Genomic DNA, 22554 nt, shown 5'->3' on the forward strand with positions numbered 1-22554 from the left:
TTGAACCCGCGGTTGGGGAAAGCATTTCCTCCCACGCCTTAAGCCTCGAAGAGCGAGAGAAACAAGAAAAAAAAATGAGGAACACGCCATAGAAATTGTGGAAAACATGAGCAAAAAAAATACACGATAGTTCCTTGGAGTCCGCGTATTATATTTCCCGCTCTTGCCCAACCATCGGCGCCGTTCCCTCGGCTTCTCAGCTTTCGTTCCGTGCTGCACGCCAGATAGCGCCACCCCGTCGCCTCTTCTTGCGACGCACGCGTGGTAGTGGCGGCGTTGAGAGAGAGGAGAGGCACTCTCTCTCTCCCTGGCTTTCTCTCAAGGGGATGGGCGGTGCTTCGCTAGGTGACGTCACCAGACGGGCGTTTCGCTGATTGGCGGGTGGTTGAGCGGGGCGAAGCCGCTGTCGGCGCGCGAGGGCGCCCCGTAGGGCTCGCCCCCCTGCAGGCTGAGCACGGCGTCGGGGCTGGGTCCGCCGCGCGGCTGCGACGACGGCGGAGGCTGCAGGTAGGGCGCGTCCGAACCCAGGTTTACGCTCCCTGCGACAGATGCGAATATTGAAAAAAATGACCGCGTAATACGTCATACAGGCCAGATAAATGTTCGAACAACTCTTGAAGCACAATAAGTTCACGCTTCCAGCCGTCATCGGGTCTCTTAGCGAAAAATCAGAATATATACAGCACCAGCTTGCAAACCAGTTAGTACATTTAGAGGCTGAAATAGAAGAAAAACAGAGGTGCAATGGACAAAACGAAGTGTGCGTGGTTTTCTTTTGTTGTTGTTGTTGTTGTTGGCGAGACAGTTAGCAAGACGTGGTGCGGTGACTCCATGGTCGCACATTAGCAAAACGTAAGCCTTAAAGTAGCATTCCGGTAAAACAATGAGTATCGGCTACTAAGAAAGAGTCGGTTTTTCTATACTTTAAATAAGGTTAGTCTACCGTGACTCCAATGAAAGAGTAAAAATCAGTTGCTAATAACACTCGTTCGGCAAGATGTGCATTGCTCTAGAAAAAATGGCTAGTTCCACGCACAGTTTTTCGTTTGGTTGTTCTCTAAGACTTCTCCTCTTCCACATACGGAAACCGTTCTGTCACAAGCCTCCGACATGGACGAATAGAAATAAATTAATGCGCATTGGTGCGCCGCCACCTGCTCCTGTGCGTCCGACGGTGAAGTACGACTTTATGTGGCAGCGTCATACAACAGCACCCCCAAATGAAAGCGGCTCACGTTCGTCCCACAACACCTGTCTGTACATACCGCATTCCTTTAGTGTGCCATGTGATGAACGTATCGGTTATGTATAATATCAAGGTGCCTATTTATTCGCAAAAGGCTGCTATGCCGGGCGACACCGAAATCAATGACGCCACAAGAAACACATATGTTACTGGAGTTCGGTCCTTGTTTGCCGGATACATATGAAACTAATCAAGTAACGATACCATACAGTCAGTGCGTAACTATAACCGCGAGTTACAACATATGGTGAGAACGACACCGACTCCTCTTATCACATACACACTAACACGTCGTTGACATACCTGGTCCGGAGTGCGAGTCTAGGGGCCCCCCTGAGCCCTGACCCTGGGGTCCTGATCCCGTGGGAGGGAAGGGCATGCCGTCGGGTCCCGGCGGAGGAGGAGGGGGAGGAGGTTGCTGACCCGGAAAGAAGTCGTAGAAGCCCGCCTGGGGCCCGTAGCCGAAGTCGGCCGGGTTCGACGAATCTGCGAAGAAATGGATGAAGTATTGTCATTGTGTGATGACGTGGAGGTGTATGTGTCAGTGTGTACCTCTGGCTTCAAGTTTGTTTTCTTTCTCAATTTATAACTATATATAGGCGCTCGAGGCCCGTCAGCGCCACTCTGTTTTTCGATTGTCGTGAAATATGTATACGATTTTTTTCCCGCACATGCTCATACGTATACATACAAGTATGTCAGTATACTGACAGCACGGATATATTTAGAAAATATTGCACTCAAAGCACAAAGGTCACTTCTATAACGTATCAGTGAATATTTAGAAAAATGAAGGTGTCAGCAGCGATCGAACACATTGAAGCAGAAGTCTGCAGATAAGGCCTGAAATTTCGCTATAACATTTAGCCAACAGAAAGACCAACGCATCCGCTCACGATTTTTATTGCGATAGCAATTATATGGACACTCTCTGCCGGATTTTGCCACCGGCGTCGACGTCGCCGTCACTCACCGCATATTTATGAGTATATATATATATATATATATATATATATATATATATATATATATATATATATATATATATATATATATATATATATATATATATATACACGAGATAGAGAAATAAACGTTTATTTCGAAACAGTGTTCCGAGCTAGGCCTGGTAGTACCCTAAGGTGGGAGGGTTCCCTAGTCCAGGAACAAAGGAAGATAAATAATTCAGAAGACTCCAGTGCGCGGAACGGAACGTGGGACTTATGAGTCATGAGCGCCAGGCGTCAACCACTGCATGAGCCACCGAAGAGCACCTCCAACTTTCCAACGGCAACCTATATATATATATATATATATATATATATATATATATATATCTACCACTTACCGCTGACGGGCATATCGGAGGCCATAAAACTATTATCGTGTTTTCCGCATTACCAACGAGATGGCGCAATCAGCGCGCGCCGCCAGATTTTCACGACGCGGTTGCGCGAGCCCTCAATTCCCACGCGTACTTTGCCTCGCGGAGAGGGGACGCTCTCGCGAGCGCTCATTTATCTCGCGGTATGAGCAATCGTACGCTTAAGGTTCTCACCGTAACGCTTCTGTTGTAGCTACCGGGCGCACAATGGTCACTGCAGTCGTCTCTGTCTGCGAAAAGGGCTCGCTTTTGAGACACAGCGAAGTATAACTTAAACACTTATTCGCCTTAATATACCTGTGAGTGAGTTTCGTGCGTCATTTGTGCGTGAGAAACACGTGACACGTTTCGATCTGCTTGCATTTCTGCGCGTGACCTTCCAATTTGTTGCTATCGCATTCATTTCTTCGTCTTTACGGCAAAGCTACGACTTTTTACAGCGACAGCTGTTATGAGATCGAAACTCGGGTCACGCGCCGCTGTAGTTGTCCGTCGCCGCTGGTGTCCGTAACCACATCGCACAAAATTTAAAAAAAAAACTAGTACAAGTGACACAGGGGAGGTCGAACCCGGATCCGCTGGGTACAAGCCCAATATTCTACCACTGAGCCACGCCGATGCTTGGGACCTGTTGGCAAACCTGACTTGGGCAGGCTTGATGTCGGGAAAGCAATCGCGTTTATACGACTTATAAAGTGTTTTAAAACAGCGAAACAACAACGTTTCAGTCATCGCACAATGCGAACAACGAGTGTGCGTTCTAATGATCCAACCCATTACAAAAACTTGTTCTTGTTCACCTACTAACTGTGGCGGATATCCGCCACAGTTAGTATATAGGTGAACAAGGACAAGTCCGCCTCCAGGCATAATTCCTCATCGTCGTCGGCGACAGCATGAAAAATTGGAACTAAATTTCTTGCAACTATTTAGCGGATATCACGCTTCTCAAAAGAATGATAAAGGATATATAGCAAACGCGGGCCTACTAGCCGAAAATTTTTATTAATAATGCCGTAGTGAGTATCAAGCAAGTGTGCTTGCAGCAATTGAGCGTTTAGAAGACGCTCTGAAAGGCCGGTCTTCTATAGCTTTCACTGTGACTGAGCTGCTCCTTCCGCACATGACTGCCGTTTTTTTTGTAATCAGTTTCGTTTCTTTTTTTACTGAACGTGATGATTATCTTGCCGTGTAATAATAATAATAATAATAATACCTGGTGTTTAGCGTCACAAACCCACCATATGATTATAAGAGATGCCATATAGTGGAGGGGAGCTGTTCATGCCGTTGTGTGTTCAGCACACTGAACGAAATAGTTTCGGCTGCACCGTTTGCTCCCTTCTCATATATGCACAACACGATTGGATATTTAAGGCGCCATTTTATTTCTTTCACGACATACACAGCGAACAAACCCCCTCTTGTATCAAAAACATTAAGAATAAAAACGTAAATGAAATATCCTTCTTCCTTCATGATTATATATAGATCACCAGACACACATAATTACGTCACTCCGTAACACACTAATCAGATGCGGTCATGAAGCCGCTATAAACATAATTTACCCACGCGGTACATAGGCGCTCTACCGATCCTGCTCGTCTGGTGTATTACAACAAAAATGTTCGTAGTATCATTGTAGGCGCTTAAACGGGCGGTTTTAAAAGAGAAAGAAAGACGTGACGTTGCGGCCACATATACCGACAAGTTTTACCGAGCAACAGAGATGCTTTAATGCGAGACTGTAATTGTACTCTGCGGAGCTAATTGTTCATGTTATGTTACTGCTTGCGCGTTTGCTTATCTCACGGGCTTTCTTAAGCCTTAAATTACTACGAAGTCAGCGTATACGTTTCGAAAATACCGCACTTGCATGTTTTTTAAACATGTATATGTGTGCATCAATGATATTTTGACAATTAGGATAGGATTCGTCGTGTTAACGTTTGGTTGTTACTAATTATTTAATGTTACTAATTATTTAAAATTAAATAAAAAGAACTAGTAGTTTCGGTCTACTTGGGATATTTCCTAGATATGTTTGCTTTTTGTAACGCATTCCTCCTATTTTAAAATGTTCCAGCGCGGCATCGTGGTTAAACGCCATAAATTATTCCTAATTTTTTCTCCCCCGCTCTTTCTGCACGAAAGCTGTTCACAAATTCTTCGTTTATCGGATGATACGCAACTCGAATTTCATTCGGCCTTTGCAACAACGCAGAGGAACTTAAACATACACAACACTTCATGGACGAGAAAGAGCGCATGCCATTTGTGCTGCGCTGCAGGAAATAAGTGAGGCGTTCTTGGACATTGTTCATTTACCACTGTGTGACACGAATCATATACGCTCTTCAAGGTATATATATGTATATATATATATATATATATATATATATATATATATATATATATATATATATATATATATATATATATATACAAGATTTGCAGGAGGTTACAAAAATACGAGGAAACATCGAAACACAGACTGAGGGCACGTGCTTTACAAAATATGCACAAGGAAGTATATAGTGGCGAAGAACTGCAATATTAACGTTATTCCAAGGGACAACTGCGAATTAAACAAAAAGGAAATATTTGCGACATACCACAGAAACGAAAACTCAATGGGATAATGTTCAAAGGGTGAGCACTGCAGGTTTTCTGGCATAGCCTTCCGCTGGACGGAATCGAGTTTATAATTGTCATGTACAACATGAGGTAACCACACATCTAATGCGTAATAATTGTTGGTGTTTCACGTCTTAAAGCAACGATGTGATCAGAGAGACGATGTGGGAAAGGTTTCGGAAATTTCGACCACCTTGGTTCGTGCTCCACAGACAGGCCTCTCTCTACATAGCATTTCTCTTGCATCGAAAAAGCGTCACCCGCTACTGCGATTTGATCCCGCGACCAGCAGGCGAGCACTGTAAACACTATACAGCTGCGGCGGGTGACCACGCGACTGGTAGATGTAATCAAGACGAGGCCTGGCCAACGAATTAACGGGGATGTCCTTGCAACACCTCCGTGGCCATCACGGAGACGCTGACAACGTCCGAAAGACAACGTCGTCGACTCCCGACAAGAGACGACGCGGCATTGAGGTCCATGCGCGTGCAGGAAAAGACGTCGTTAGCGGTGACGCAGGCCCGTGAGTGAGATATTCGGGTCAACCACGTCTCCGACTGTATAGATAGCGAAGAGGCCATGCACAGGAAAGACACGTGTGCACGTATGACACACGTCCAGTCAACGAGTGACCGTTGCCGGCCATCATCAATCTATGCATGCGTGACGAAGGACACGACGTAGGGGGGAAGGGGGGGCGAGCTTAGATACTCTAAAAAAAAGTGAACTTAGACCCTTTCTTCGTAAGTCCTGACCGGCCAGTGGCCGCGTGTGTGATTCTGCTTAATCGGTTTAGATTAATAAATCGTATACTCTGACAACTCTAATGCCGCCGTTTCACCACCATGGATCTGGATAGTGGAGAAAATCGAGTTTTAAGTCTCATTTTCTCGATTTCGCGCTAAAATCGCCACGAGTGAGACCCCTGAATAAAAAAAAAGTTTATGTATTCTAATTTGGAGTCATTGGCTCCGCGGAACTCATTCAAACTTGGAGGATAACGTACTTTATTTTCACCCATTAAGAACAACGTAAGCGCAAGCATGCAGGCATGACGATAGTTATAGCGCGAGAACAAAACGACGACACAGAGACAAGAAGGACACGAAAGACACGCCCTTCTTGTCTCTGTGTCGTCGTTTTGTTCTCGCGCTATAACTACCGTCATGCCATACCAACTAGCCCAAGCTGCCACACTTCTACGCAAGCAGGCGCCATCAAAATATGTGACGTCACGGCGAATGGCACGGCGACTTTAATGTGGCGTCGCCACCCATGCACGTTTTATTTTTCCGCGTTTTCTCGCTCGCCGAGCGTGTTCTCGTCGCAAGCGTGGTGCTTTCTGCACCCTGAGTGAGCACTTTAGTAATATATACGATAAGATCGTTTTGCCGTTTAGTGTTCTTTTAGGGAGACAGGTAAATTTTCTTTAGAGATTATTATTACACCCTCTTCGAATAGTGTGCGAACTAAATTAAGGCTGACGTGTGTCCTTAAAGACGATCATATACAGCTGGCAAGCCAGGGCTGACCGAAAACAGTGCCACATACATAGCTTCGTGACACCAGCGTGAAAAAGCGCCTGTAACATCTACATAGAGTTTCCTTTGGTCGACAGTTTCCTTATCGAAAACAGTGTTTACTTTATTCCAGTTAATAGTACAGCCAAGTGGAAAGCGAGGCAACAGTAGCTCATCTTTGCAGATTTTTTCTTCCATCATCATCTTTGGTTTTTGATTGATATGCGGGGTTTAACGTCCCAAAACCACCATTTGATTCTGAGAGACACCGTAGTGAAGGGCTCTGGAAATTTCGACCACCTGGGGTTCTTTAACGTGCACCCAAATCTGAACACGCAGGCCTACAACATTTCCGCCTCCATCGGAAATGCAGCCGCCACAGTCGGGATTCGATCCCGCGACCTGCGGGTCAGAAGCCGAGTACCTTAGCCACTAGACCACCGTGGCGAGACACATCTTTAGTTTATCTACACCACGCTGGGCACGAAATCATGTGGTAATGGGATGCAAATATGCGAAAGTGTTCAAGTCTACGCCCTCTTGCCAGTATATTCCTTGTATACGTGCACGTGTGTAAAAAAAAAAAAAGAAGTGCGTGCGAACTTCGTCATATCCTTGTCGGTGTTGGCGTCTGGCGACGTTCGTTCGGCATTAGCGCAGCCGAAGCAAGCGTCATAGCAAGCGCAGCACGCACATGTCACGCTTGTCACACGATCACCTGTGGCACTTCCCAGAGTGAAACATGCAGGTGCGCGTGCCTTCGACAAAAGCCTTCGCCCCGCCGTCGAGCTTGAAGACCCTAGACAGTGAGGATGAAGCGGTCAAGTGACGGAAGAACGCCCGGCGTATACCGGGCCGATCCGTGGCGTCTTACACACCCGACGAGGCAGGCTACACACACACCAGGAGGGCTGATATGCATGCGGCCTCTCGCGACCTGTGCGTGTCGTTTCTGTATCTTCCTCCTCATCTGCACGCACGTAAAACCGAGATTCTTCCTTTTGTTGTCCAGGTCGTCAACGCAGGACGAGAGGATGTCTTCCTCGTCGAAGTCCTCGACGTTTCTCGTCGGTATAGGGCGACGGACACCCGCCGACACGTGCGCGATGAGAAGGGAGGCCGTGGAAAAAGGCGCTCTTCCGAGCGAGCGGGTCAATGCATGCACGGTCCCGCCGCACGTTCCTCGGGCGCAGCAGAGGCGTGATGGAGCAGGTCGACCGGTGCCGCTCCTCCATCACGCGCCGCCACTGGAGCGGCGGCACTGCCTACCACCGCCACTCGGCTACACAGTCGTCGCCGTCGTCATCCCAACAGCAGCCCCCGGGGCTCGGCGACTTGACGCTGCCGAGGTGATCCGTCAACGTCAGTCCGTTGTTGCGCCGAGGTCGCCAGTAGACGAGCGGCACGGCTGCCGCACCGCCTCCTCGCCGCTTGTGTGACGTGCGCGCGCGCCGATCAACCGACGGGGGCTGACGCGTTTTCGTTTCGCCTCCTCGGCTTCCCTCTGTTCGCTGCGAGCCGAGTACGTGTTGTGTCGGGATCACCGCATAGCGCCCGCCGCCGGTGCAATAAGCTGCTGCCGCGTCGTTGTTCGCGCTCCTCTGCTCCGCTTTTCCTTGGCGCGCTCCCGCGGAGACGAGCCGCCGTTTTCTCCATGCTCCTCCTCGACGTTACTTCGTCTCCTCCTGCTGCTGCCTCCGTTCTTGCGAGCTTTTCCTTCGTTCGTATGATTGAGGCCGCGCTGTGGAAGACGGTGTGCACGAGGAAGCCTTAGTCGTGTATCGACGCCTTTTGAGCGAGGAGTCAATATGGCTGATGAATGCAGGGGACGGGGCTGTCCGAAGCGTTTGTTTGCGTGCATTTTGTGGTTTATTTTCTAGCTCGTGATAGTTGCGCAGCCTGACATCTTGGCCAGAAGATGCCCTCAGATACTCCAACTTCCCGTGGCCCCATCTTTGACGAGCAAGGGCGCTGCGAGTTTCTTTTTTTTTTGGGGGGGGGGGGTGGAGGCGAGAAGCAAGGGGTCTGGGCTTCTTTACGTATGACTATATGTGCGTTTCAAGCATGTCGGCGATTTATATACGCCGGCTCAATTGTCTGCCTTTCAGTAAAGGATTCCTTCTGCCGGAGATATGATAATCCCGCTAAAACAGCCTGCAATTCATTGGATGCCTCTGTAATGAACTAGTGGGATACCTCGAACATGACAAGTCATCTTGTCGAAAAGTTTGGCTCCAGCCACAACACGCCGAAATATTTTAATATCGGGGCTATTTAGGCTTGGAGTAACGCTGTTTGTCGACCACACAAAACGGCTGGTGAGCTGAAAGAGCGAAGCAAAAAGAGGAGAGAATCCGAGTATATCTGCGATTTAACGCATAGGGGGTGGCGGGATGAGCAGTATAAATACACAGTACAGTATATCAAAGGGTGGGCAAGAGAAGTGAAAGTGAAGAACAGGGAAAGGAGGAAGAGAAATTGCAGTTCATAGTAAAGCCATGTATAGTATAGCACGCGGAGGAAAAGAGAAGTGAGGGTGAAGATTAGTGTGAGAGAGAGAAGGATCGTTAGGAGAAGGTGGATAGGATAACATACAGTACAGTGAGTCCTGTATAATATAGTATCGCAAGGGGCGAAAAGGTGAAGAAGGGAAAGAGAGAAGTGAAACTTATGACCATGCATAGTATAGTAAGTCGGGGTGTGGGACAGGGAAGGAGAAGGGAGGGGTAAAGCATATCATAAACGAGTGTACTATACTTTAGCAAATAGTTGGAAAGGGAATTGAAGGTGAAGAGGAGGGTAAAGTGGAGGGATGTTAGAGCACTGTTTAGCGTAAGCGAGTGGGCGAGGAAGACTTGTCGGAGGTTGCAGACATGCTGGGAAAAACCCGAAGCTTCGCTGTTTCCTCACTCTTCGACCAGCAAGTGCATTGCTCTCACAATTTTCATTACGTTCTTCGTTTGGAGAGGCGAATTTATCGTTAGAGGATGCTAATCTTTCTTTTTCAACGATTGGTCACGCGTTGTTGTTTACGGAACGTGCAGGCTCAATTGTGAAGTCAGTCAGTGACACCCTCTGCACGCAACGTGGAGGGCGCAAGGAAGAACAAAGAAAATGAGGCAGCAGCTGCCCTAGGGGCCCATCTGCTCACGTTTCTCGGCGATCACAAGGAAGAAAGCTGAACGGAACAAGTTACGTGTGCGACCAAGTACGCCCGCGGGAGTTTACGTATAGGCGCGAGCCTGTCACCGAGGCGACTTTCCCAGGGAACGAGAACTGGCGAGCCGAGACGCTGCGCACCGCCGGGGCTCCCTCTGGCGGCCAGCGTCACAATAATAGCAGGGAGGGTGGGCGATCGCATCGCCTTCGGACCGAGCGCCACCTCATTAATTCCCCCGCAGTGGCTTGAGCGAGGTGGTTGCGTGTCTCATCCCCACGTCTCGATGAATTATCCGGCCTGCGGCGCGAGCAACGTAATGGCTCTCGATCCGCGACGTGCCAAGCGACGCGTATCACGCCCCGAAGTCGTCTTCCCTTCTTCGGCGAGGGCAGTGGGGAGGTGGATACATGGGGGGAGCGGAAGTACAATGGGGCCGCGAGGAAGCGCCCCGGTGAATTGTGGGCAGTGGGTGCCGGAAGCTGCTTCCGTTTACTCGCGAGCAGGTGCGTTTCTTTTTTTTTTTTTGGAGGTGCTTTGGAAGCAACATCGTGACGGCCTTGCCGCAATAAACCGTCTGGAGGTGCATCGCTTACGTATTACAGCCGCTATAGAAAATAGTAATAATCGTTCAAATAAAATTTGGTCCTCCGGGAATGATCCGCGTCTGATGATATACGACGCGCTTTTTTTCCCAAGTACAATGTGGATGTATACCTGGCATGGTGGCTCGATATTGTAGCGGCCTTCTCCTACGCATATAGTATATATGCTAGTACAGACGAGGTAGCGGTACCGGTTCAGTGCCGCATGCAGGGACAAGAGTCTGGGAGTGGAATCCGAGACCCTGTACACGCGAGTTCCTGACACTTCAGGTTGACAGAGACGCATGTTCCTACAACGTGCACCGTCTCAATAGGGTGTTTAGTGCTGGGTATTTAAGCGGCTTGCGTACCCAGGACGTTGGGGCGGCAGTGTCGCGCATGCGCGAAACCCCAAACAGATGCGTCGCAAGATCGCTGGGCCGATGGGGCCATGCGTCCGCGCGGCCATAAACAACGCTGCCACCACTGGCCTCCTAGCGGAGATAAGCTAACCCGGCGTACATGCTGGCGCATCATGTTACCTTCACGGTGAGCAAAGCCGAGGCTGGCCAGAGCCACCACTTTGACTTTTAAGTTTTACGCGCAAATATTATAGTGGCTAGCCACTATACAAATAGCATGGCACAAAGGCGCGAAATCTCGGACAGCATGGATCGACCGCCTTATAAGGTCCACCTTTGCAGGAACTCACGGTATCCGCACTGCAAATATTCTAGCCGTCGAGTTAAAATAAGCCAAAGTGCGGGCACTTATAGCGATTACACGGTTTCAGCCAGATTATCCCAAAGCTAGAATGGCCTGGAACATAAAAACTAAATATATGGCAGCCCCCGACCAGCTGAATTTCATTTCATTTATTTACTCTCAATGCACTGGGTATTACAGAGAGGAGTGGGACAACAAATATGAATAAGAAGTAAAACAAAACAGCAGGATTAGAATAAATTATAATGCACTTTCAAAAATGATTGATTTGAACGCGTTGGCGTCTGTGATTGAAGCGATCGATGCGGGAAGGTGGTTCTAGTCAGTACATGTTCTAGGGATGAAACAGTTGAAGTGTTGGTTCCTATGGCAGAAGGGAACCCCAACCTTGTATTGATGGTCATTGCGTGCTGATATGTAGGCTGGTGGAAAAACCAGTGAATTAGAGAGGGTTCTGTTAGTGTGATAGATCTTATGAAAGAGACAGAGACGTAAATTTTTGCGTCCTATTGAGAGGTTATACAAATTTCGTTGAGCCTTCAATAATGTGACACTTGCAGTTCGAGAGTAATTGGACAATATGAAACGTGCTGAGCGATTCTGAATGGATTCAATGTTTTCTATGAGCATGGGAATATGAGGATACCAGATAGACGACGCATACTCGAGTTTTGGCCGCACTAATGATTTGCATTTATTTGTGTTACGTTTCATTAGCCAATTATTACACCACGAAGAAATATTGTCCAGGTCAGATTACAGGGTGTGAGTATCGTTAGAGGTCAAAATTTCACGGTAAATAACACAATCGTCAGCAAGTAACCTAATAGGTGGCGCCATCTAGCGCGGCCATAGTGAAACAGATAACCACAACATTGTTATTGCAGAAACATTGTGCATTGTACGCCAGGTGCAAAAACTGTGCAGCGACAATATTACAAATGGGTAACCTTTTTACTCATTTTCATCTCAAAAACATTACGCGTAAGCTAACATTTTCATGACTGTGGTTGCACGAAGTGTCACAAGATGTCGACACTGTCGTTACAGTAACCTTGTCTTTCTCACGTTTTTCCGTATACCAGGATACTGTACACGATAAAAAAGGTGTCCTGATCACTATGTATGTTTAATTCAACATTTGAAATCATAAAAATAATTAAATAATACTTAGGCGACAAGACGCTATGGTGCTGTGAGCGCGTGTGACCTTCGTGCGGCTTGCGTTTGCGTGCGCGTCTCTATAAGGCATTCCAGTTGGGTATGGGTTGGGTACGCAACGCCGCGCCCCCCAAGCCTGCAGCGCCCCAAGAGCTTGGGTACCCAGCACTAAAACTCTCTAATGTCAACGTCACGACGGCGGTGTTATACGAGCGCGTTAAATCATTTTTGTCGCACGTGTAAAAGCAATATTTCTGCTCCACAGAATCTCCTATATTCATTTGTGTTGCTTTTTCAACCCTAAAGCCACTGTGCGAATTATGCTTTGAGTCGCCACGATGCACAGCACGAGCCGTCACTGCTGCTACAGTATAGCGCATTGTATATCCGTCAGCGTTTGCATACCTTTTTGACGATGATGGTATCACTAATAACAATTTTTCGCACTTGTACGTGTCGAAATCCCGACATGATTGTGAGGCACGCCACTTTGGCTCGCTTTTCAGCTCTTCGCACGTGAACTTACTCGACGCGCAAACAAATGCAAGTGCATGGGTGCTTTTGCGTTCGCCCTCCATTGCAATGTGGCCGCTGTGACACGGAATCTAGCCAGTTGCCTGCGTCACAGAATAGCCGCGCAACACCTCACCTGTTACCGCGGGGGGTTTGATGACGAGACATTTTGCGCACAAGCCTTGTGACAATACTATGAAGAATTACCATTTGACTTTGATTATATAGCCGTATCACAGCGGCTTTGTGAGGCGCGGATCTAAAACCCGCAATCTTCACAGTGCTGTCATCTTATAAATGTGCGCGCGATTCCTGCGGGGGCGGATATGGACGCGGCAAAAGTGAAAACAGCGGCAGCGCGTGACACCATAGCATCGGCTTGGGCTGGCTGGCATAAATAAATCCGACACTCTGGTCTCAATAACTCAAAGGTCCGTTATGAATTCACTTAACACAACTTGAAGACAAAATTCATCTTTTATTTCTTCTCACTCGAGGTACTGGTTCTGCCTCGCCACCTTTGGAAATCGTTCTGCACTTATATATGGGGACGCTTTGCACGGCCTCCAAGATTAGAGGCACCTCACCTGATTTAGCATTGCCTCCTTGATTTGGACCACTTTGCACCAACCTACTGTGCCACGTGGTAGGGCCATGCCATCCCGTGACGTCACGTTACGCCGCGCGGCGTCACAGCGACACCATAAATTACCAGCTCAGACCCAGTCGTTCAGACAAGGATCAAGAAGTGGGCCGCAAAGGTCGTTGTCAACCTTGGGCCGATGGCCCCGCCGCGGTGGTCTAGTGGCTAAGGTACTCGGCTGCTGACCCGCAGGTCGCGGGATCGAATCCCGGCTGCGGCGGCTGCAATTTCGATGGAGGCGGAAATGCTGTAGGCCCGTGTGCTCATATTTGGGTGCACGTTAAAGAGCCCCTGGTGGTCGAAATTTCCGGAGCCCTCCACTACGGCGTCTCTCATAATCATATGGTGATTTTGGGACGTTAAACCCCACATATCAATCAATTCTTACCGTCATATATGGTGTCGTCACTACAAGATGATGATTTTTCGCACCACTCCTTCCCGACGCCGACGGTCGAATGTCGCGTTTGATGAAGCACTTATTAGGCCATTCGCCACAAAATCATGCAAAATCGCAAAGACCCAAACGATAGACATTCTGGAAGCGAGAGAGACAAACATTTGCGTCCAAGCTTCCATGAGGGAGGAAGCTAGAATGAGCCTGCGTATCTGTTTAACGCTCCGTGACAGCGGTGTACCTCTAGGCACGCCTCCTTTACGTATCGCATTCGAGGGGAGCGTTTTATAGATGCCTTCAGAAGAGTGGAGCAGAAATTGAGGTTCGATTGCAGCAGTATAGAATGAGTGGATACTCTCGGGGGACGAGGTGGCGGTATGGCCTGAGTGCGTCAACCGATATAAAGTGTGCGTGCGTGCAGATACGTGGTGTATATATGCATCTCGATTGCGTTCCCCACGACAGACGCCTACGCCCTGCTGCCACGCTCCACTTGGCCCCACCGCACCGAGACTCCTCTGGGACCCGCGCGGGCGCATGTGCGTATACGGGAGTGCGCGCAGGCGGGGCATGCATCGCGTCGAGGCTCGTCGATTAAAGCGCGCGCCCCGCCACGTTTGAACCGTCGTGGCTTGCGGGAATTGCCCGGCGGTTGCATCGTTTAAGTCCCCTTTGTGTCGCAGTCCCTGCAGTGCTTCCCAGTACTCTTGGGATCCCATCACTCCTGCCTGGCACCGTTGGGTCGGGCATGCGTGTTGTCGCACTAGACAGGTGCGTTGCAGTAGCCCTTTCAAAGAGCACAGACGTGTTTGGCGCTTGCGCACTGCGGGGCCGCAAATGTTGTCCTTACACTGACCTAAAGGTGGGGGGGGGGGGGAGCTGCGATGAACTTTCGGCACCCCTAAAAACGAACTCTGTGCACTCCTCTGCGCAAGCTCATAAGCTCGTATAAGCAAGCTCGAATGAAAACACGCAGTTGTATTCAAGTACTTCATGCGACGGAGTTGAACTCCACTGTATGGGCGCAGATTTTGAATTGTTGCGCACTATATACCGTGCAAGCGCACGTGAAGGGCCCGAAGCGTGTGATGCGGGTCCGGGCGCAGTTCGGTGACAAGGCGAACAGAGATTGCCATCTTCGATTCTAAAAGCTGTGGGATGTATACCTTGTACTGCGATGTAGGTATGAACTCTCACCGGAGAAGTAGCCGAACGCCGAGCTCGGTGGTCCGGGTCCCATCTCGGGCGAGTCGTCGAGCCCGTCCGGCGACATGCCGGGCCGCAGGGAGCGCATCACGCGCCTCGGGCTGCGGAAGAAGTGGCGACGGGCGCCCAGGGTGCTCAGCTGCTTCATACGACGCTCCTTGGAGCGCCGGTTCTGGAACCACACCTGCACGCGAACAGAGTCTTTGATTATTATTATTGTTATTATTATTATTATTATTATTATTGTTGTTGTTGTTGTTGTTGTTGTTGTTGTTGTTGTTGTTGTCGTCGTTGTTGTTCTTGTTGTTGTGTAGCACATTGCAAAAGACAACACTGACACAAAGTTTCGATCACGATTCGAGCATGACAAGGTCCGAAGGAAGCCACGAAGTGACATCATATTCTTAATGTCCCCTCTGATGAACGCTACTGCAAACGCACAAACGACGATCGTTCTGTTCACGTTAGCCACGAGCCACCGCTGGAAGCTGTTACGAAAGGAACAGTGGGTTGGTGGCAGTTTATGAATTACCTGATTCATTAACAAGTATAACTAAAAGCCCGCCCGTCGCTCTTTTTTACACGTTGGCTGGCGACTTAACCAGTTTATGCATCACCGGGCCGTAATTTGTATGCGAACTAAACCACTGCCAAGATCAAGCCGCTGAGCATGTTTCTACCGTACGCAAACGGCCCTAGTAGGAGCCGAGCCGAAGTGACTTCAACACCGCAAGAGTTTTTTTTTTTCTTTAATTATAGACGAGTGGATGGATGGATACACATTGTATAAAGGCATATAGAGAAATCGAGAAACGGCGTTTGGACGCTCTTGTCCTGGGCTTCAAGCTGCTTCCCCATTTACACCAAACGGCTCAACATAAGCACTGTAGGATATCGTAAGCACACTTATCCAAATGAGGGCGGTGATAAGTGCCACAAAACCCAAACAGCCGTCTTTCTATATCGCATGCATATATTAGTCTTTATTGTACACATATGAGAACAGTTTCACTTGTCAGCAAACCAATAAATAAACTTAATAAAATGTCGGTTAAAATATATATAACAAACTTTTATTCAGTTTTTACGCCACACAACCGATGCGTTACCTGTATTTCGTTACTCCTCGCCATTACATTATTGTTACATTATTTTCTGTTCATAACTCAGTAACTGTCTCCTTCGTTATTCTCAAAACGGCACATCAAGAAGGTTGACTACGTTGATACTTACCTCTGCATTTATCCTATACATTTTATGGAAGCGCCAGTCGTACGCAGAAAAAGGAAAAAAAGAACAACAAAAAAGTCGAGTGCACCACGCAGTGAGCGCGAACCATGGCAGGCGCTGCGTCAACAAAGGTGACCGAGAATGCATCCACGGGCGGCAATGACCGCGGCAGCGGTGGGCAATGATAAGGCAAGGAGGAAACGGAGGCCTATAGGGGAGGGCGTCGGTGGGGAAGAGCGAAAACGGGAGAGGGAACAGGGAAGAGCGACGGCACGTGAACCTGGACGCGCGTCTCCTACGGATTAGCGAGGTTCGCCTGGGGAACTCCGATAAGGAGGACCCCGGGCGGCGATCTCAGCCGCAGCCCTTTGTATGCAGATCTCGGCCAGGCAGTGTGTCGGTAGAAGGAGAGGAGGAGAACCAAGAGATGGAGGGTATTATATATATATATATATATATATATATATATATATATATATATATATATTAGGCTTAGAAAGCTTCCCGTTGCCGAGCCACCTGCCTTGCTGACGTATATTTTTTTTCCAGCGTTCTGTTATTTCTTTTCCTGTTGTGTTAATTTTGTCTGACCTCTCTGCCACTGTCACACTTTCGTGTTTTTTACGGCCTACCTGAGCTTCCGCCTCTATTTATCGCGTTCTTGTGGTCGACAGTCCGATTCGCGACGCATTTTAAGCCAAATATGAGCTTGCAGTGAGAGCGACCCATGCACCGAATGCGCCTAGAGAGATCGCAAACATTCTATGTTCAAACGTGTAGCATAAAAACATTTTAAAAATACGTTTCCGTGTGATATTGGTGGTGTAGGCGACGGTTTCCCATTAAATTATCAGCACAGAGGTGAGCTTGTACTTTTCTTGCTCAGCGCATGCAGCGACACCGAAGAGGGGCCACGTGGAAAGAAACCCCGAATAATGCTCAGTGGTCGGGACACGCTTGAGAGACGCTCTTCTGAATATAACATAGCTCGCGTGAAACTACCGCGTTTGCGGCGTAACCACCCCCAACTCACGATCGAGCGGCGGCGGGTGTCAGCACCACCGCACTTACCCTGACCCGTGGTACACGCATGCAAGCAGCAACAGCAGCGGCAGACCTTTTCATTACGCGCCGAATGGCCTGTATGCCGGCGGCGCGGGCACCCGATCGGCCGCCGCTGTTCCCGTACTCGGTTTTTCCCCCCTCCCTGCCAAGCCTTCCCCTCTGCCCCGACCGCAACGCAACGGTCACCTTTTGCGGTCCCTGCCTCGCTGCAGCTCCGGTGCTCTATTGTGTTTTCGGTCTCACCACATTGTAATGACAGCCTTCTGTATACTCCCGTGGAGCGCTGGTATACGCAACGTCACAAGGGCAACATCGTGCCTCCCCGTCGCTCCCTAGCTTACAACATCCACACCCCCTTTTGTTCTTTCTCTTTTCACTTTGGTCATAGTCATGCGTGCATGGCTGTGAAACGATCGAATGACTCTAATGTCACGTGTCCTCCATATCCTAGATTTTATACTTCTCATTTTCTATACAATGCGATTTCCAGCCCTGATTTACACTTAGTAAAGTTGACCGCTTAACCAGCGCGCACTGCCGATATATTCGATAGCCGCGAACAACTCGTTTATGCATATGGCTCATAGGTTATTGTCTGTCTCAGCAAACTCTATTCCATAGCGTGCCGTCTGCGACGCTTCAAGGAAACAAGCATGTCCGCATGTCCTGTCATGTTCCTGTAAGTGCACTCGTCGCTCGACTTAATAACTGTCGGAGTTTTGAGTCTCAAGTCACTCGATTTAAACGAACATTAAAGTGAAAAACAATCTGTTTTTTTTCGTATTAGTAAATTACTCTTTCCCAGTTGCAAAAAAAAAAAACACGCTGGTCGCTTGAAGACGCTTGACAATTAAGCCAGAAAACGTGCAAAAAGAAAATGACGCCGCCGACGCCCCTTTGAATTTTACGAACCAAACGCGGTGACGTCTGCAACATGCTGACGTTTGCATAGGTGGTTCTCAGTTTTTAATCACTAAAAAGCGAAGTAGTTTGTAAAATAGGTTGGCAAAAAATTGTGGATGTCGCTCAGACTACCTGCACTGTAAGCAAAAGTTAGCCGAGATGGGAGTTTCTCCAGCACATGAGCCCACAAAACTCCCCTGCCCCGATTATTTACTCCCTGGTAGGGAGTGAACTCGGCACATGTCATCGTAAAACGCCCCCTCCTTAATCACAGAGTTTATGAACGACATGACCTTGTTAAACTCCCCAGGGAGTTTCAGGTCACGTGGTTACAAACTCCCTATAGGAGCTTTAAAAACCCTCTTTGGGCGTGACGTGTGTGTGTGTGTGTGTGTGTGTGTGCGTGTGTGTGTGTGTGTGTGTGCGTGTGTGTGTGTGTGCGTGTGTGTGTGTGTGTGTATGTGTGTGTACGGGCATATGTTTGCACGTGGGTGTGAAACACATGTGCTTTGTGTGGCTAACCGTGTAAGCATCTGTCAACAGGCAACGAAATTATAAGTGCAGCGAAGAATAGCAACGACCATGCAGTTGGTATTTACTGGGAACATTTCAATATACTTCGCACCGTTAAACCACACTGCACCTCGGTCCGATTCCTCAACGAAACGTCGTGAATGCCGCGCTTCAAAGGGCCGAGTAACAAAAAACTTCGAAGAATAAATGAATGGTAGCAAAAGTAAGCTGTTACGATCGTCAGCGGCTGCTCCTGGAGTTTCACCATCAGAAACTTCGAAGTGGTCTGAAGTAGGCGTCGCTCGACTACGGCAGGCTGGCCGGCAAGCGGTCTGAGAGTTGCACCGGCGACGCGCTCGCCCCGTCTCCGCCGATAGTGGCTTCTCGGAGTGTCACCGGTATTTCATCGCGGCTGTAACATCTAAGTGGTAAGAAGGCCTCGCTATGCCGTCGGTACCAAGCCGGCATCGTATCGAGCTCGCACTGCGCACCGGCCGCCGTGGCGAGCTCTGCGAGCTATACATGCAATGCATGCGAGCAACGGGAACAGCGACTGCGAACCGTCTCATTCGTTTAAGTCTATCGCTCCATAGCTTAAACTGCGTGGATAGCGGACACCTATTTCTGTGCATGGGAAAAACGAGACGTAAACTGCACATCAGCAATCATTTTGTGATCGCCAGCTGTCATTCATCGAATCACCGTGCCGTACTCGTGAGTGAGGCTATAGTCGTCGAACGCGGTAGCGGCGGTCTACCTCGGTTCATCGCTGGAGCTGCTAAATGTGCCTCGTTAATGTGTTCATTCAAGGCCGCGCGCACTTTGTGCATGATTCCATGCATTTTACGGGTCCACAAACAGTACTGCTAATGCAAATTCAGCCCGTACGACAGAGCGTCAACTGATGAAACTTTTTCTCTATAGTAGAAAAATAATAAATATTAGGCAGGCTTATAGGATAAAAGGCATGTGTGTTGAAGTGCTTACATCAGACCACCGCAAGTTCATACTTACGCCGTGCGTATTTATTGCCTAATTAATAGCGAAAAAAGGCTTTCAGCAGGGAGACATGGGAGGTAAAAATGTGGTGCATATATATACCCGGTGACTATATGGTAGGTGTGTACTGCGTGTGGCAAGCTGTGGTGAGTGCGAGTGTTGTGATATAACGTGAACATTGTGATAATGTTTGCGTACTGTAATCATTGTTGTGCGCATTAAATGTTATGTAATTAAAGTTACGCTTGCGCATGGTACGGCTGCTGACGTAATTTTTTTCTTTGTCGATGCAAAAAAATTTACTCCCATACTGACCTGAAAAAGTTCCCCAATGGATGTAAATAAAAACCCCCCTGGCACCATGCAAAAACCCCCTACTGATGGGGAGTAAATTTTTTACTCCCAAAGGAGATGTTTATAAAACTTTCATCGGGGAGTGCGCTAGAGGACAAGGTCATTTACTCCCATCTCGGCTTATTTCTGTTTACAGTGTGGTTAAATATATCTTGCGTATATGAAATCGCCCGGGCTCGGACTCACCAAAACTTTCTTTAGTCGGACTTACACGAAAATGCTACTGGCCCGGACTCAAGTCCGAGTGAGCCCACTCATGTGTGGGTTCACGAACCTATGGTTTCTAATGTGAAGTCAGCATACGAAGTTCCGGGAAATCTCGCTGAACAAGTGTTACTCCGTGAGTTTCATGAAGCTAACCGATAAAGTGAAAATGAGAAGCAGAAAGACTTGCGAAACATGCTATGCGAAAGAACTTCGATGCTGCCACGAATTCTACCGAGCATCGCCGAGCCCTCACTGAGCGTTCAGAATCGTGGTTCGATCGCTACGTCTCCTCGTCTGAACGAGCTAATTAACTCGTCGCCGAATGAAACGGGTTCAAGTGTGGGTGTTGGGGATAGCGCCTTCCTGAATACTGCCCCTCAAAGCGGGCTTTCGTGCCGCGTTGAAGGCGTTCTCGCATATAATGAACTGAGACTTCCGCGAAAACGCAAGAGCAGCTATTGACACGGCGTCATTTCGCGAAGTGTTTGCCTTGCGATGCACTCCTCTGTCCTTAGTTGTATACAGACGACGTTGAAGAAAACGGTGCAGTCCGGTGCGCGGTTGAGTGTCTCTTTTCAAATAAAGAAACGCTGTAGTATACAATTAAATACCGGTAGGTGCTACCACGGTACTCTAAATACTTTCACTCTCATTTCGTACATGCGGAAGTTACATGTATGGCACTCTCTTTATAGAGGTACGTTGACTTTCTTTTGGAGGGTTGTGGAACCACTAGATTTCTCAGAAGAGAGTCAATGCACCACTCTCATAAACAGAGTCAACTTGCCTTTCTATAAAAAGAGTACTAACCATGTGACTCTCGCATGTACGAAAAGAATGTCATACGACCAATTTATCATTTTTTTAGCGCAATGTATCAGAGGCGGTAGCCACGAGCATTGGTCGTCGGAACTACACACTGATTTGATAAGTTATACATCGTTTCTCTTTGTCCTACTTGGTTGCTTCTTTTATCAAATGTCGTTGCTTCTTTTATCAAATGGAGATAACCTTTATATTCAAGACTTTAACTCAATGCATGTAAAATGGTGCAGGATTCGACCTTGGATTGCGTGGTACACATAGTAAATATAAATAAAGCGAGTCGCAGAAAAGTATTATAGCGGTAAAATTAGTGTACTTGCGCTGTTTCTTGCCATGATTATCTTTAGGCAGCAGCATGGTGGAATCCTTCCTTCAAACATTCTGTATATATACTCTGATGCCCGCATGGCTGTCTGTGTCTATACCACGAGCCGAAAAACTCACGATGAAGCCATCTTTTCTGTTTATCTCGGACCTTGCTCACAAACTCTGCCTCGCAGTAAGTGGCGCCTTCAACGCAGACGCGCCTTTTTGGCGCCCTCGGCTCGCAGAAAACCAACAATTTCCAATTCCATCGGCCACAACACACGCTCGCAAAGAGGGGGAGCCACTTACGCGCTGCGTATGTGGCACTGCGGCAGCGCAAACAACGGGACACCGAACGCAACCGCCGCTACGTTTTTTTTTTCTTTTGTCCTCTGATTACACGCCACGCGAACGCCTCTATTAGGGTGATTGTGTATAAATTCACCCGCTGCGCAGGTGCGTCGCCCGACGTTTGTTCCGTTGGGTTTCGACGAAGGGAAGGCAGAGTTTGGCCGTGCTGGGTGGGATACGGGACGCCCAGTGAGCACGACCTTGCTTTTCTTTCTTCTCATTCTCGACCCGGAATTGAGACGTCGCCTCAATGATCATGTATCGCAGTTCTGTGCAGTAGTAAGCTTCAAAAGCGGAGAGTACCTGCAAACATTTACGAGTCACTTACGGCAGCGTGCACCAAAGGTAAGGACAAGACGGATTAATAGGCATGACGTAAGCACTGAATGTCAACTTGTTTTTGATATGCACTGCCATAAACTGTCGGGAACCGAACTATATCCCATATGCCCTAAGCAATTCGCAAGTACAGTCCTAATCAGGTCCCGCTTAAAGGACTGAATAAAGCCAGAAAGCCGAGCATTTTTCGTCTGGTTTCCTCGATATAGCCAGCACTTAACCAGGACCTGGCTATATCCCGCCTAAAGGGCTGGATACAGCCAGGAAGCCGGACGCTTTTCG

General features: G+C 48.3%; 1 protein-coding gene across 1 annotated transcript in view; it reads right to left on the reverse strand.

Moving 5' to 3' along the window:
• Positions 1-313: 313 nt before the first annotated feature.
• The window catches only part of LOC142803972 (LIM/homeobox protein Lhx1-like), a 194709-nt gene continuing 172468 nt past the window's right edge, over positions 314-22554 (reverse strand). The window contains exons 5-7 of the mRNA XM_075890367.1: positions 15172-15364; positions 1550-1732; positions 314-539 (exon numbers count right to left, since the gene is read on the reverse strand). Coding sequence (XP_075746482.1) covers positions 352-539; positions 1550-1732; positions 15172-15364 — 564 coding nt within the window. The 3' untranslated portion in view covers positions 314-351. The remainder of the gene's footprint in view (positions 540-1549; positions 1733-15171; positions 15365-22554) is intronic.

This window comes from Rhipicephalus microplus, chromosome 3 (genome assembly GCF_043290135.1).
Source record: "Rhipicephalus microplus isolate Deutch F79 chromosome 3, USDA_Rmic, whole genome shotgun sequence".
NCBI lineage: Eukaryota > Metazoa > Arthropoda > Arachnida > Ixodida > Ixodidae > Rhipicephalus > Rhipicephalus microplus.